The sequence below is a fragment of the Callionymus lyra genome, chromosome 2 (genome assembly GCF_982586985.1).
Source record: "Callionymus lyra chromosome 2, fCalLyr1.hap1.1, whole genome shotgun sequence".
Taxonomy (NCBI): domain Eukaryota; kingdom Metazoa; phylum Chordata; class Actinopteri; order Syngnathiformes; family Callionymidae; genus Callionymus; species Callionymus lyra.
In genome coordinates this window covers 23,906,336-23,918,934 of record NC_141819.1, presented here as the reverse complement: position 1 = coordinate 23,918,934, position 12,599 = coordinate 23,906,336, and the positions used below count along the sequence as shown (strand labels likewise).

At 38.0% G+C, this 12,599-nt stretch overlaps 2 protein-coding genes and 1 long non-coding RNA gene across 3 annotated transcripts in view; 2 read left to right on the top strand and 1 right to left on the bottom strand.

Annotated features, from left to right (window-relative positions):
- Positions 1-134: 134 nt before the first annotated feature.
- Positions 135-5,140, bottom strand: LOC148086067 (potassium channel subfamily K member 1-like). Its single transcript, XM_087784242.1, has 3 exons — positions 4,728-5,140; positions 2,915-3,319; positions 135-1,158 (listed from the first exon to the last, which is right to left on the bottom strand). Exons 1-3 carry the CDS (start codon positions 5,056-5,058, stop codon positions 884-886), a joined length of 1,011 nt encoding a protein of 336 aa, XP_087640368.1. The 5' UTR covers positions 5,059-5,140; the 3' UTR covers positions 135-883.
- On the top strand, positions 5,055-5,367 carry LOC148086066 (uncharacterized). Its single transcript, XR_015710528.1, has 2 exons — positions 5,055-5,183; positions 5,261-5,367. It is a non-coding gene; the product is annotated as an uncharacterized LOC148086066 (long non-coding RNA).
- A 6,842-nt stretch (positions 5,368-12,209) lies between these two features.
- psme4b (proteasome activator subunit 4b) overlaps positions 12,210-12,599 on the top strand; it is a 39,981-nt gene continuing 39,591 nt past the window's right edge. The window contains exon 1 of the mRNA XM_087784234.1: positions 12,210-12,443. Coding sequence (XP_087640360.1) covers positions 12,241-12,443 — 203 coding nt within the window. The 5' untranslated portion in view covers positions 12,210-12,240. The remainder of the gene's footprint in view (positions 12,444-12,599) is intronic.

The window sequence follows — 12,599 nt, the reverse complement described above, 5'->3', positions numbered from 1 at the left end:
ACTCTGTTTAATTGAAATTGGTTTTCGTGAGAAAAATGGATGATTGGTTCACGTTTTTTGTATTTTTATTCATTTAATTGTATAAATATATACATTCAGGTGGCTTGAAAATAAAGGAATAATATACATATATATAATAGAAATAAAACATAGCCAGATATGTACATAACTTATATTTCATGTGATTGCGCACACAAATGTAAAACAATTGTTTATATTTATTTTTCATTGAAAATCATTTATCCCGACATACGTGCAGATAATAAATACATTTATAGAACAATTATTCTTTGGTACATATTTAATTTACACAGTAAGCCAGATCAAAGTTTTCAGCTTTTATTTCATTTCTGAATGGGTTTGATTGAAATCTTTCGCTGAAAAGGTTTTCTTTCTCGAGAGAATAGAAATGCTTCCATCTAGTGGTCGTAAACTAATCCTACAAGACATTTTTTCTTTTCTTCTTGACTCACATTTTAAATATCATGTCATTTTAACCAGGTGTTGAGGAGATATTCGTGTTTAACACGAGTCAGGGTTTATTAGAAAAATTTAAACAAACTATTTCATAGAGAATGAAAAAATGACAAAACAAAACGTGTGAGAATCAAACAAGAATTCCCAGGAAGGTGCCAAACAGACGAAACAACGTGAATTAAGCCTTTTTTTTTTACATCTCAGTCTCTCTGGAAGTGCGTTTGAGAGCCATTACTGACAAAAATATTAATTTTAAAAGTATCTATGTTTTTATTATGTACAAATATAGTAACATGGTATAATAATTGTAGATTTTCACAACCTCCCTTTTTTTGATCACCTGATCTCTGTTGTGGTAACTTCATTCTCATTCTTCATTTTCGTACAAGAAGCTGATTTTCAGGCGTCATCTGTCCTTTCCCAGCGCTGGGATGTAAGGAGTGCTGGGCTTGACGCTGCTCCTCATCGTCGCCGCCTGTTCCGACACAGACGGGATGACGGCTTGCGGCGCGTCATCCAAGGTTTCATCTAGATGGTCTCTGTTGATGATGTTGGTGGTCTCAGAGTCCAGCTCGTGAACTTTCTCCTGGTAGAACTTCTGTCGCAGGCGTCTCATCTGCGGGAGCTCGCAGCAGGTCTCCAGGACCACCAGAACACACACCAGGCCCAGCATCAGGTAGACTGGAAACAACATTGAGGGGAAAGTAAAAATCAAATTAATATAGATAGGGTTTATAATTAGTTTCACTTTTTTTTCAGAACATATATTCATAAAAAAAAGAAGTAATTATTAGTGATTAATATTTGTTTAAGGTCCGTATTGCATTAAATTCCTTTAGTTAACTTTCATTTAAGTCAAATGTTTCAGAATTTTACCGTCCTAGACGTCTCAATAATTGTATGTTTAACAAACCATCCGTAACAGTAAGTTTGAGTCTATTGTTGTCGCCTCAATATATCTGAATTATATGTCTATCTTCCTCACAAACACTCACCAAACAAGTGCCGTATAATTATTAAAATAATTGAATATAGTTGTTGAAAATAAAAGTTCTATAGGTCACCATAGCAACATGTCCATGATTTAATTCAATTTAATTTTGTGACACAAATGCTTTATAGATTCTGATACTTCCATAAATAACAGTTGAATTCTAGCTGCAATCAGGAAGAAAATATAGTTTCTGTCTCCTCCTGGCGTCAGAGCAGTGTAATTGCATGTCGTGGAACCTCTGTTGCCATATAAGTAAGTAAGTAAGTCATATTTTTGGGTCAGTTTCTTGTTCTATATATAGTAAGTTGGAAAGTTCATCTGTACTTGAAAACTGTCTCTGACCCACTGATGTAAAACTGTTGGTCACATGACACACATGGGCTGTGTTGTCCGGATAAAATTGTGTCGTTAAGAATATTGTTGAATAGTAGCAAGAGAGTTCTACTGTGAGACGGGGTCAAAATTAAACCATCTTTACATAAATATGTGAAGAATATAATCATTCTTCTGAGGACATGAGTGTCTCACAGATGATTCGATTTCACTGTTTTAAGTACAAATGCTGGCAGAAGTGAAATGAGTCCCATGAAGACACTGTGTCAAAAAGCAGTTCAGACAAACGACCCAGAAGGCCAGGTGTTATATCATTATGAATGTAGAGTGTCTGACAAGGATGACTATTGTAACAGGAAATAGACATGTGCAGCACTGTGGTCGCAGCCTGACGCTGTGGAGACTTAAAAAATGTGTCATGGGGGGAGAGACAATGAGGGAGTCAAGGGGTTATGCAGTTGAGGTCTGGTGATGACTTTTTTCTCTTAAAGAAAATACATATGGGTTCGCCTATAGGCCTCAGAGCCCCAAAACCCTTATCTGTTTAGTATATGTTTTGGGTAAACCTGTTTGAGCAAGCACGACATGACAGATATTTTCTGTGGACGACTGCCACAGCTGCTCCACTGATGCCAAGGAAGGGAGGTGATGTCTCCTTATCCTGGTTACCAAGTTCATCTCCTTTGTTTTCTCAACATTGATACGGTGGTTATTTTCCTGCATGTTATTATCGTCTACATAATATGACAGCCACAGTTTTTCCACAGCCATGAATCACGATAAACAGCAGGGGACTTAGAACACAGCCTTGTGTGCAGCCATTCTTTTTCATGTGGAAATATGTAATTAAGTAAGTCAGTATTTTTTTTGTTGTAAAGGATATCGAAGCTACATCTCCAGCCATCAGAAAGGAAGTTAAAGATGGGCTGCATTTTCCAGACAAAGTCGTCGTCTTTTCACTGAAATAGCAATGAAAAGAGGGAATGACCTGAACTGGTTGAAAAGTGTCAAAATGATAAAAGGTGTTTTAGATTGACTATCACAAAGCCCTGATCTCAATCTCATAGTTTAATACTAAAAGGAAGTGAGCGGCACGATGAGTCTGCTCACCTGTGATGAAGAACCTGTAGAGCTGTGGTTGTGGGTTCTCCTCCCCGCTCTGGTTCTCGCCCGGAACATAGTCTCCGAGTCCGATGGTCGTCAGAGAGATGAAGCAGAAATACAGCGACTCCAGAAAGTTCCACTTCTCCTCCAGGTTGAAAAAGATCCAGGCGGGGATGAAGATCAAGAAGAGGGTCGCCAGGACGACGAGGCAGATGGCGTGGGCGGTGGCAAAAGTGGCCCTGGGTATGGCCCAGCGCCTGTGGAAGTAGGAGATGGGGCCCCACGTCACCACTAGCATGATCCTCTGCACCACCGCCGAGAGGAAGAAGAGCGTGGCGGGAATGCCGAAGAGCGAGTAGAAGATGCAGAAAGCTTTTCCCTCATCTGAGAGAGGACTGGTGTGGCCGTAACCTGCACACACACACACACACACACACACACACACACACACACACACACACACACACACACACACACACACACACACACACACACACACACACACACACACACACACACACACAGAAATTAGAGGGAGTGTTCCAAAACAATATGATTAGTCAAGTGTAATTATTTTTGACTTGTAAATATATCATTTAAATTTAATTTTTTAATCACTGTTATTATTTTCAGAGAGTCTTTAGAGTTAAAGACAAAAATGTTTGTTCATTTTAATGTAGCGACTGGAGCTCCGTTGTCTTCGTCTTCATCTTCGTCCAAAAATTAAACTTAAAAACATCTAAATACCTTCATACTGCTCTTCTGTAACGTCCATCTTGTTGTGGCACTTTGACAAGAGAAATTGTTCCGAAAGAAATAATTTAAAAAAAGTTTGTATCTTAAGATTGTTTGTAGCAGAATCTTAACCCTTGTTTTATCCCAGGATCTTTACCCAAAACCAACACAAGGGATACTACGAACACATTTGTTTCCCGGGCCTTCAGGTCACTTGACCCTGTGATAACACAAGTATTAAAAGACAACATGCTTCAAGAGGCACGTTACAGACGAGCAAGATGGAGGTGTTCGGATGTTTTTAGTGTCTTTTTGGACGAAGACAACTGAGTTACAGTCGCTACATTAAAACATATTTTTGTCTATAACTGTAAAAAGGAACAGATTACTCTGAAAATAATCCCAACCCTTAGTCGACATGAGGGTGAGTAGAAAATAAGTGAGGTAAGAATTTTGTCTTCAGTAATAGTTCTGCTTTCTTGCACTTGAACCTTCTGTTTCTTAAAATCCTTTAAATTATTATTTTTTTTAAAATACTGTAATGTTTTTAGATCAAACTTAATAGAGATATTCATTCATTGACAACAGCTCAACAGCAGGATAAAGATCCTGGGGTCGGGGTCAGGGTCACAGGGAGACTGGAGCCTATCCCAGAGTCATAGGGCGAGAGGCAGGGGGACACCCTGGACAGGACGCCATTCTGTCGCATAAATACAGATATGTCATTTCAAAACTAAATCTGATATGGAAGTTGAGTCCATTTGATGCAGCGATGGACTCCCTAAAAAATGAATAGGAAAACAGTGTAAGAACAACTAGCATAGCAACCTGCGATGCTAACCTCCATGTTTATCAAACTCAAACAATCCTGTTCAGATTTGTAAACACTGTTCAGAGCAGGAGCTTAACTTAAAAATATTCCCTGCTCTACATAATGGTCACCTTTAAGACCCTTTGTTCAGAGTTATAATATAGTACTTTTAAAGCTGTAATAACAGGCTAATAATAAGCATTGAGCGTTGACGACACCATCCGCCAACGTGGCCCCCCCCCGGGTCACGTGACGCTCACCTGTGACGCTCACCTGTGGTGGTCAGGACGGTGCTGGTGAAGAACAGGGACGACACAAAGTCCCAGTTTCGAGGCTCGGTGTTGTTGCTGGTCGCGGACACGCCATAGTTACTGGCGTCCAGCGCGCGGACCAGCAGCTCGTCCAGGCGCTCCTCGGACACGCAGGTGTTGTTGCTCAGGAACTGGTCCCGGGCCGCCTTCAGCTCCCGCCGCAGCCGGTGCTCGTACGGGAGCTCCACGGCGGAGAAGATCCCCGCCCCGACCAGCAGGTAGCTCAGGTAGCCCACCACCAGGAGCGCGAACCACAGGGTCGAGCGGTGCCTCTGGTCAAACACGTCCAGCATTGTTCACCGTGTGTGTGAAGAAGATGCGCCTTCGTTATTGAAGGGATCCTGAATGAAGAGGATCCTCTTCCTCATTCCTCCTCACCTGCCAGGTAGCGACGGTGACGTCACCAGCATCCTGCTAGGTGAGTCTCAATTAGAACTGATTCGGTGTTTTTTTTGTTACTGAGAACAAGTTTTTCAACTCTTGCTTTGTCAACAGGCTGGACGGGTTTGGTGCTGGTGCTGGTCACATGTTTCTACTTCCTCTCGCAGTCATATATACAGTATACTTGATGAGTATTAGCAGAAATAAACTTTTGAAATGAAGGTGCAACTGAAGAGAGAGAAGCAATGTACGTTCAAAGATTTAGTCTAAACAGTTGTCATATTTGAAAAATGGGAAAATCGACATAAATCCAGAAATTAATTCTAAAATAATAAATATCTAAATACTACATTTAAATGTAAACGTTACATAACATAGACTTATTGTGACCATTGTCATTGCACAGAATACACAGCAGTGAAACTGGCAACGAAATGTCTTTGCTTGGAAACCGTTAAAAATACAGGAGAATGAATGTATATATAAAAAGTATAAATATAAATATTAATAAGTTAAAAATTGTGCAATATAGTATAAACAGAATAAATGAATAAAGTTTTAAATATTGCATATAATATTTAATGTATATAAAGTATAAATATAAATAAGTAAAAAATAAAACTAAGTAATTTATCCTAATAATAAATATAAGTCTAAATTTTTAATCTAAATAGTACGTCTAAAATTAAAAAACCTAATCTGAACTCTTCTTAAAACTAAGTCGAAATCTTGTGGGGCGTGATTTAGAATGATATATGTATAAATCTAGATATTAAATCTAAATAATATATTTATAAATCTAAATAATAAATGTAAGTCTAAATGTTTCATTTAGCTGTCAATCAAGTAAGTAAATCAAAATAATACATATTTTAAATCAGACATCAAAATATAAAAATAAATATAAATGTTAAAAGTAGATTCAAATCTTGTGGGGTGTCATTTAGAATGATATATGTATACATCTTGATATTAAATCTAAATAATATATATAAATCTAAATAATAAATGTAAATCTAAATGTTTCATTTTCCTCTCAACCAAGTAAGCAAATCAAAATAATAAATATTTTAAATCAGACATCAAAATCTAAATAATAAATCTAAATCTTAAAACTAGATTCAAATCTTGTGCGGCGTAATTTAGAATGATATATGTATAAATCTAGATATTAAATCTAAATAAAATATATAAATCCAAATGATACATCTAAATCTTAAAACTAGATTCAAATCTTGTGTGTGTAATTTGGAATGTATAAATAAAGATGATTGTTTTTTAGCAGCACTTTTAAAAAAGGCATTTCTCACATTTGAAATAAGGAAAACCAAAACCATAAATTTTAATAATAAATCACATTAATACATCATAATGTTAAATTAAAATCCAGTTGTTAAATCAACCCGCCAATTTAACAGCACTTTAAAAAAAGGTATGTCAAAGTTCTAACAAATATTTCTCACATTTGAAATACGTACATATAAAACGTAGATAGTACTATAATAACACATCAATAAACACTTTTTTTTTGTTTACGTCTGATGAGAGGATCAGGTACTAGCTAAGTATCCAAGATCATGTCTTATTGCGTCAACCAATATGTCAAAAGACATTCAGTGCCCTGCATGGTTCATTCATACAACAAATCTTGACAGACGTATTGACAACAGCGATGACGTTGTATAGAGTTTCATGTGAACTGTTTTTCAACCAATTCACAGATTAAGTTGTTTGGCCTTCACAATCAAAGAGCCAGAACATATCTTTATTCAGAAAAGAAAATGACACAGTCAAGCTCTATACGCACACCTCTATAAATGTGCTTCAGCAATAAATAATAAAAGAGAGCTGCGTTTTTTCCTTCCCTCCAATTCTTCTCAGCTCATAAAGACTTCACAAATTACCCATAGTCAAGGTTTAACTGGACTATTAGAGAGACGCTTTGCAAAGAAAATGAGCAGGTGGATGATAAGTGACCATAAAACATATTCAAGATTTTTTTTTCCTTGTCTGCTATTTAAAACAATCCTTTGAAGGTATCAAGGTGCATTTCCCTCAGTGACAACGATAATTTGAAAGAAGAATTTTAGATACTAGTTTTATTTTTCTCAACCGGAAGGGGGCAGTGTTAAAACGCTGGGTATCAAGGTCGAAAAAAGAAGTTAATCTAATAATGTAGTGAATCCCCAGTATTATAAAACAAAAATATGTTTGTTATTTATAAAACATTAACCTAAGTAACTGGAAGTGATTTAGCTCTTGGTCTGTGTCCAATGTAGCAGCCAGAATTATCACCAATAAACTATGATTGCAAGTGTTGTAAACACAGCAAAGGAATTTGTTGATAGCATTACAGAATGTAAAAATGAAATAATATGGTGTAGAATTACAATACATTTATGTAATACAATTCCATAAATTAAAAAAATGGACATGGTCTGTGTCCTAGGTAGCTCCTACTTCTCCATGTGAGAATATTTGACTAAAATATTGGCTTTTAACAATATAATACAGAATATTATTGAATGACCAAAGAATTGAAAACAATCAAATAACAAATCACAATGCATTCATGTTTGAATACAACCAAAAAGCACCCATTTAATAGATTATTTTATGTATTCATGTCCAAGAGAAAATGATGGTTTATTCGTTTGTTACGTGATTCAATAAACATTTCCTACAGCCTCCATCACTGTCAGTGCCAGTCTCTCCCTCTGTAGTTATTTAGGATCTGTTCACAGCGGGTTGCTATCAAGCAGACTATTGACGCAGCAGTCATCCAAAATAATCTCTGTCATTGTAAAACTGGCGAGTCGTCCTGTCAAAAACACGCATTATGGGGGATTTCTGCGACTGATCCTATCTAATATTGTTGAGATGCAATCATACAGGCATACGGGCCTAAGTCGCAGAAAATTACAAAATGAATAACAAGCATGGCACAAAAGCCGTCCTTGGCTAACCGGCTATTGAAAAGCCTTGCAAGACTGAGTATAATGTTAGGTGTGTCACATAACTCAAATAATCTATTTGGAAATACCAAACCGGTTTCTCATATTAAGGCCAGGTGGCAAAAATATGTTGATAGAAAGTTGCCGACTCAAACAAGCAAGTCGTCCTCGAACTTGAAATATGTTCAGGTGTGAAACCAGATGGCAGTGGAACTGCTGTTACCACGACCACAGTCTCCTCATTTCATATTGAAAGACAGACAGACAGACAGACAGACAGACAGACAGATAGGTGGATGAATGGGTGGATAGACAGTAGAGTTTTCAGGGCTAGTGGACGGAGGGATGGATGGATAGATAGACAGGAAGGTGGGTGTACGGACGGACGGACGGACGGATGGATGGATGGACGGCCATAGCTATAGGTGGGCTGGTGGATGGGCGGGTTGGGCAGACCGAAGGATGGATGGACGGATAGATAGAAATGTTGATTAATGGGTGGATGGATGGATGGATGGATTTATGGATGGATGGATGGATGGATGGATGGATGGATGGATGGATGGATGGATGGATGGATGGATGGATGGATGGATGGATGGATGGATGGATGGATGGATGGATGGATGGATGGATGGATGGATGGATGGATGGATGGATGGATGGATGGATGGATAAGATAGATAGATAGATAGATAGATAGATAGATAGATAGATAGATAGATAGATAGATAGATAGATAGATAGATAGATAGATAGATAGATAGATAGATAGATAGATAGATAGATAGATAGATAGATAGATAGATAGATAGATAGATAGATAGATAGATAGATAGATAGATAGATAGATAGATAGATAGATAGATAGATAGATAGATAGATTGATTTACCAGTCTAGTCAAGTCTATTCTGGCTGCTTCTGTCCTTTGATTGTTCACCTATGATCCAGAGACCTGAACAATAGCCATTTCAAAAGCATGAGTATTACAGAGCTACACCTTGTGGCTCACCTTGGTTTACAACACAAAGACACAGCATAAGAGAACTCATTACCTCTCCTGCTGCTCCACTTCTACAAACAATCTCATGTCTCCTGATGTGAAAAAACATATCAAGGATCAGCACAAATAGCCCCATTTACTACACCTGCTTCCAATCTAAAAAAACCACCACCATTTTAGGAGAAAAAAAAAAAATCTCCCACGCCTCATGAAAAAACATGAAGCGTTTCAGCATCAATAATACAACCAGCTGCAGCCAGTGTTCCGGGAGCCAGTGAAGTCCAGAAGTAAAAAGATTTGTAGTGAACAGACTAGATATAAATAGCACAGAGAGAGAGTGGAGATTACTTGATAGAAGTCCAGCTTTGGCACTGATACGGTGGTCTTGCCAAGTATAAAGAACACTCTGTTCTGTGTAACTCCATCCTCTCTTGTGTTCAAGCGAAGAAGGCTGCTACTGTGAGAGCGTTCTCATCGTTGTTGGAAGGTATCGGATGAAACTAGTATTCTATCTACTTACTGGATGACTTCAAAAGTTTTTATTTATTAAGATTGTCATTTTTGGTGTGGATCACTGAACAAAACTCAACTTCACGCGTACATTTTCCACCTTCATGACACTACAAAGTCACTATACAATGAACAAATCAAATCAATATTTTTTTGGATCACATTGAAATCATAAAGACAGTGGAAGGGCAGTCTCGGTCAACACATTTTCGAGGTCTGCTGAAGGACTATTGTGAATCACTGCTCCAAATCTATGAAGCAGGGAAACTGATCAAGTTCACTAGGATAACCCTTCCATGATCAGCTCCTTTTGATCCAAACGAATAAACAAAACAACGCTTATTGGTCGTGAGCAGTGACAAGATTGCGAGAAGAGTGAGAATGAGTTTTCTCTGCGGGGTGATTGGGCTGTCCCTTAGAATTAGGGTAAGAAGCGACGCCATCTGGGAGGGGCTTGGATTAGAGCTGAGAGGAGTCAGATGAGGTGGCCTGGGCATCTAATTAGGAGGCCTCCTTGATTCCTTGCTGAGGAGTTGAGTTGGATGTCTGGTAAACAAACTTAAGATACATTTGTTTTTTTCCACAAATAGGAGTTCAAGAGTTCAATTTAAGAACTGATATCTAGAAAATACATCAATACTTATGACATTGTTCTAACAAAAACACTGCTTTTATGTCTGTAAGTCACATGATACACACAGGAGCTACTACTTGAAGTTGAAATTTGTACGCATTTAGAAAGTCGGGTGAACACATTGTAACGCAGATGAATGAGAATCGTTTGTATTTATTTAACAGCAGACTTGTGATCACAGCGACAGCCAAAAGGATGTGATCTTTGTAGCAGCAAAGCGTGTCAAATATGCCTTGTTTTTCTGAATAGTCTGAGCAAGAATATTTGAGATTCAAAAATTAAACTCCACTTTCATCATTGATGCAGTGTAACATGCAACATGCCATTACACTGACCTAGTTAAAAAAAATAAAAAATTCAACCGTCAATATCAACAACAAATGAGATTGTCAGCCAGGCTATGGGACATTATATAAGAAGGAAACAGGATTGCAACTCTGGACACGTAATACAATCAAGCTGCTTAAAGGCGCACCTAACTTGCAGATGCAGAAATTGCCCTAATTCATGGTCTCCAAACAGACCAGACGACTTAGAGGTTGATGGAATTATTGGCAGTCGCTCCAGTGACTCAATGCTGTACAGCTGAAGGCAAGTGATGGTCAGAGAATTATAGGGGTTTAAAGTAAAAGGCTTTACAGGGGAAGGGAGGCTGCAGTAACATAAGGATGAACATGGTGCGGTCAGAGGAGGTGTCATGAGGGTGCAGAAACAGGAAAGGATAGTCAAGAGTCACATGAGCAGGAGGAACTGGGGACAGAAACCCCCTGACCCGAGGCCCCAGACTGCATATATGAGCCTGGAATGAAGAGCAAAACCATATAACTGATCATGTGGAAATCTTTCTGTTGGCTAACAAACCATTTATGTTTTTGTAAACAAAAGTAAGTTAACCAGTTCTGTGTTATACAAATGAATATATTTGTTCCGTACATTTTTATTTGTGCAGGCTTTCCCCCGATTTTCTGGGACTCCTGTGTTTGTCTTATGTGTCACAGCCTTTTAAAGTATATATTTTAACTGTGTATTGTTTTTGATTGTTAAAGCGCTTTGTGACGCTGGTCTAGAAAGGCGCTTTACAAATAACCATAACTTACTTACTTACTTACTATTTTCGTTATGTGTTACTTGATCCTTGAGATAAACAAAGAGACAATTTTTATTATACTTCTTTCTTTAAAAAAAAAAGAAAAAAGTGCCTTTCTTTCATATTTAAACGTCTGGCTCATATTTATTGCAATGCAATGAATATTTAAATTTGTATGATGTAATTACACAATTACTTTAAAATGTCCTTACCATAGCAAAGCATCTCAACATTCCTTTTTCTTTCATATATACAGTATATATATATATATATATATATATATATATATATATATATATATATATATATATATATATATATATATATATAAATGTTATATACAATATATAAATGTTATGTTAACTATACTTTTTTTTTTTTAATTTCATTTGATCACACATTTTCAAATGCCTAAAAATGTTGACCATCTGCTTATTAAAGACAACGTTAGTTGTCGATATCCAAAACCATCCACGTGACTGAGAGAGAGACAGTCAAGGTGAGCCCGGGCGGGTAGATAAGCTCAGACGGAAGGACTTTATCCTGGTAGCAGCTACACTGGGTCAGTGGCACAGGCATTAATCCCGTTATCAGATCATCCTAATATGGCGGATTATCTCCTCGAAGGCACACGCAAAAAAAGAGTCTCTGGAGCTTGTGGTCTAAGTAAACAACCATCGAGAAAGCGACAGTGAAACCTGTCAAGAAACTGGTCAAAAAACGAGTAGGTCGTAGATCTGGTTGACCTCGGCACCGTGTGATGACGTCATAGCAGGACAGGTCAGAGCGGCTCAATTAAGGTGACACACTTTCTTCTGGACCGTCCTCCGTCCTCCTCGTCACCTCAGAACACTCGATTTTTTCCACTGTTTTCTCCTGCGAGGAAGGATATTTTCGCCTGGAATATGACGGTGGACGCAGACATGAACCACGGGCCCACTTTCGCGCCACAGAAGGAGCTGGTGTACAACTCTCTGCTGCCGTACTCGGACTGTTTGGACCGGGAAGCGACAGAACTTCTGGCGGACATCAAAGCCAACCTGTCCAGGGCGGTTCTGCTCAGAGAGCTGTGGCCCGGGGTGGCTTTCTGGTCGAGGAAACTCCTCTCGTAAGTGCTTTACTTCAACATGTACCTGCAAAAATAATCTTAATTTCTGTTTAATAAAAAGATTTTTAATATTTCCTGCACTATAAGTTAATATAGCGCGTATTTATTTCATCTTTTAACTCCAAATATGTCAATCAAATGACATTTATCAGGGAT

What these genes read in the sequence shown, in the direction of transcription:
- LOC148086067 (XM_087784242.1), bottom strand. Translation starts at nt 5,058, where the DNA reads ATGCTGGACGTGTTTGACCAGAGGCACCGCTCGACCCTGTGGTTCGCG. An exon ending in CACCGTCCTGACCACCACAG is followed by an intron (nt 3,320 to 4,727) that starts GTGAGCGTCACA and finishes GTGTGTGTGCAG; the next exon opens with GTTACGGCCACACCAGTCCT. An exon ending in CTACAGGTTCTTCATCACAG is followed by an intron (nt 1,159 to 2,914) that starts GTGAGCAGACTC and finishes TGTTGTTTCCAG; the next exon opens with TCTACCTGATGCTGGGCCTG.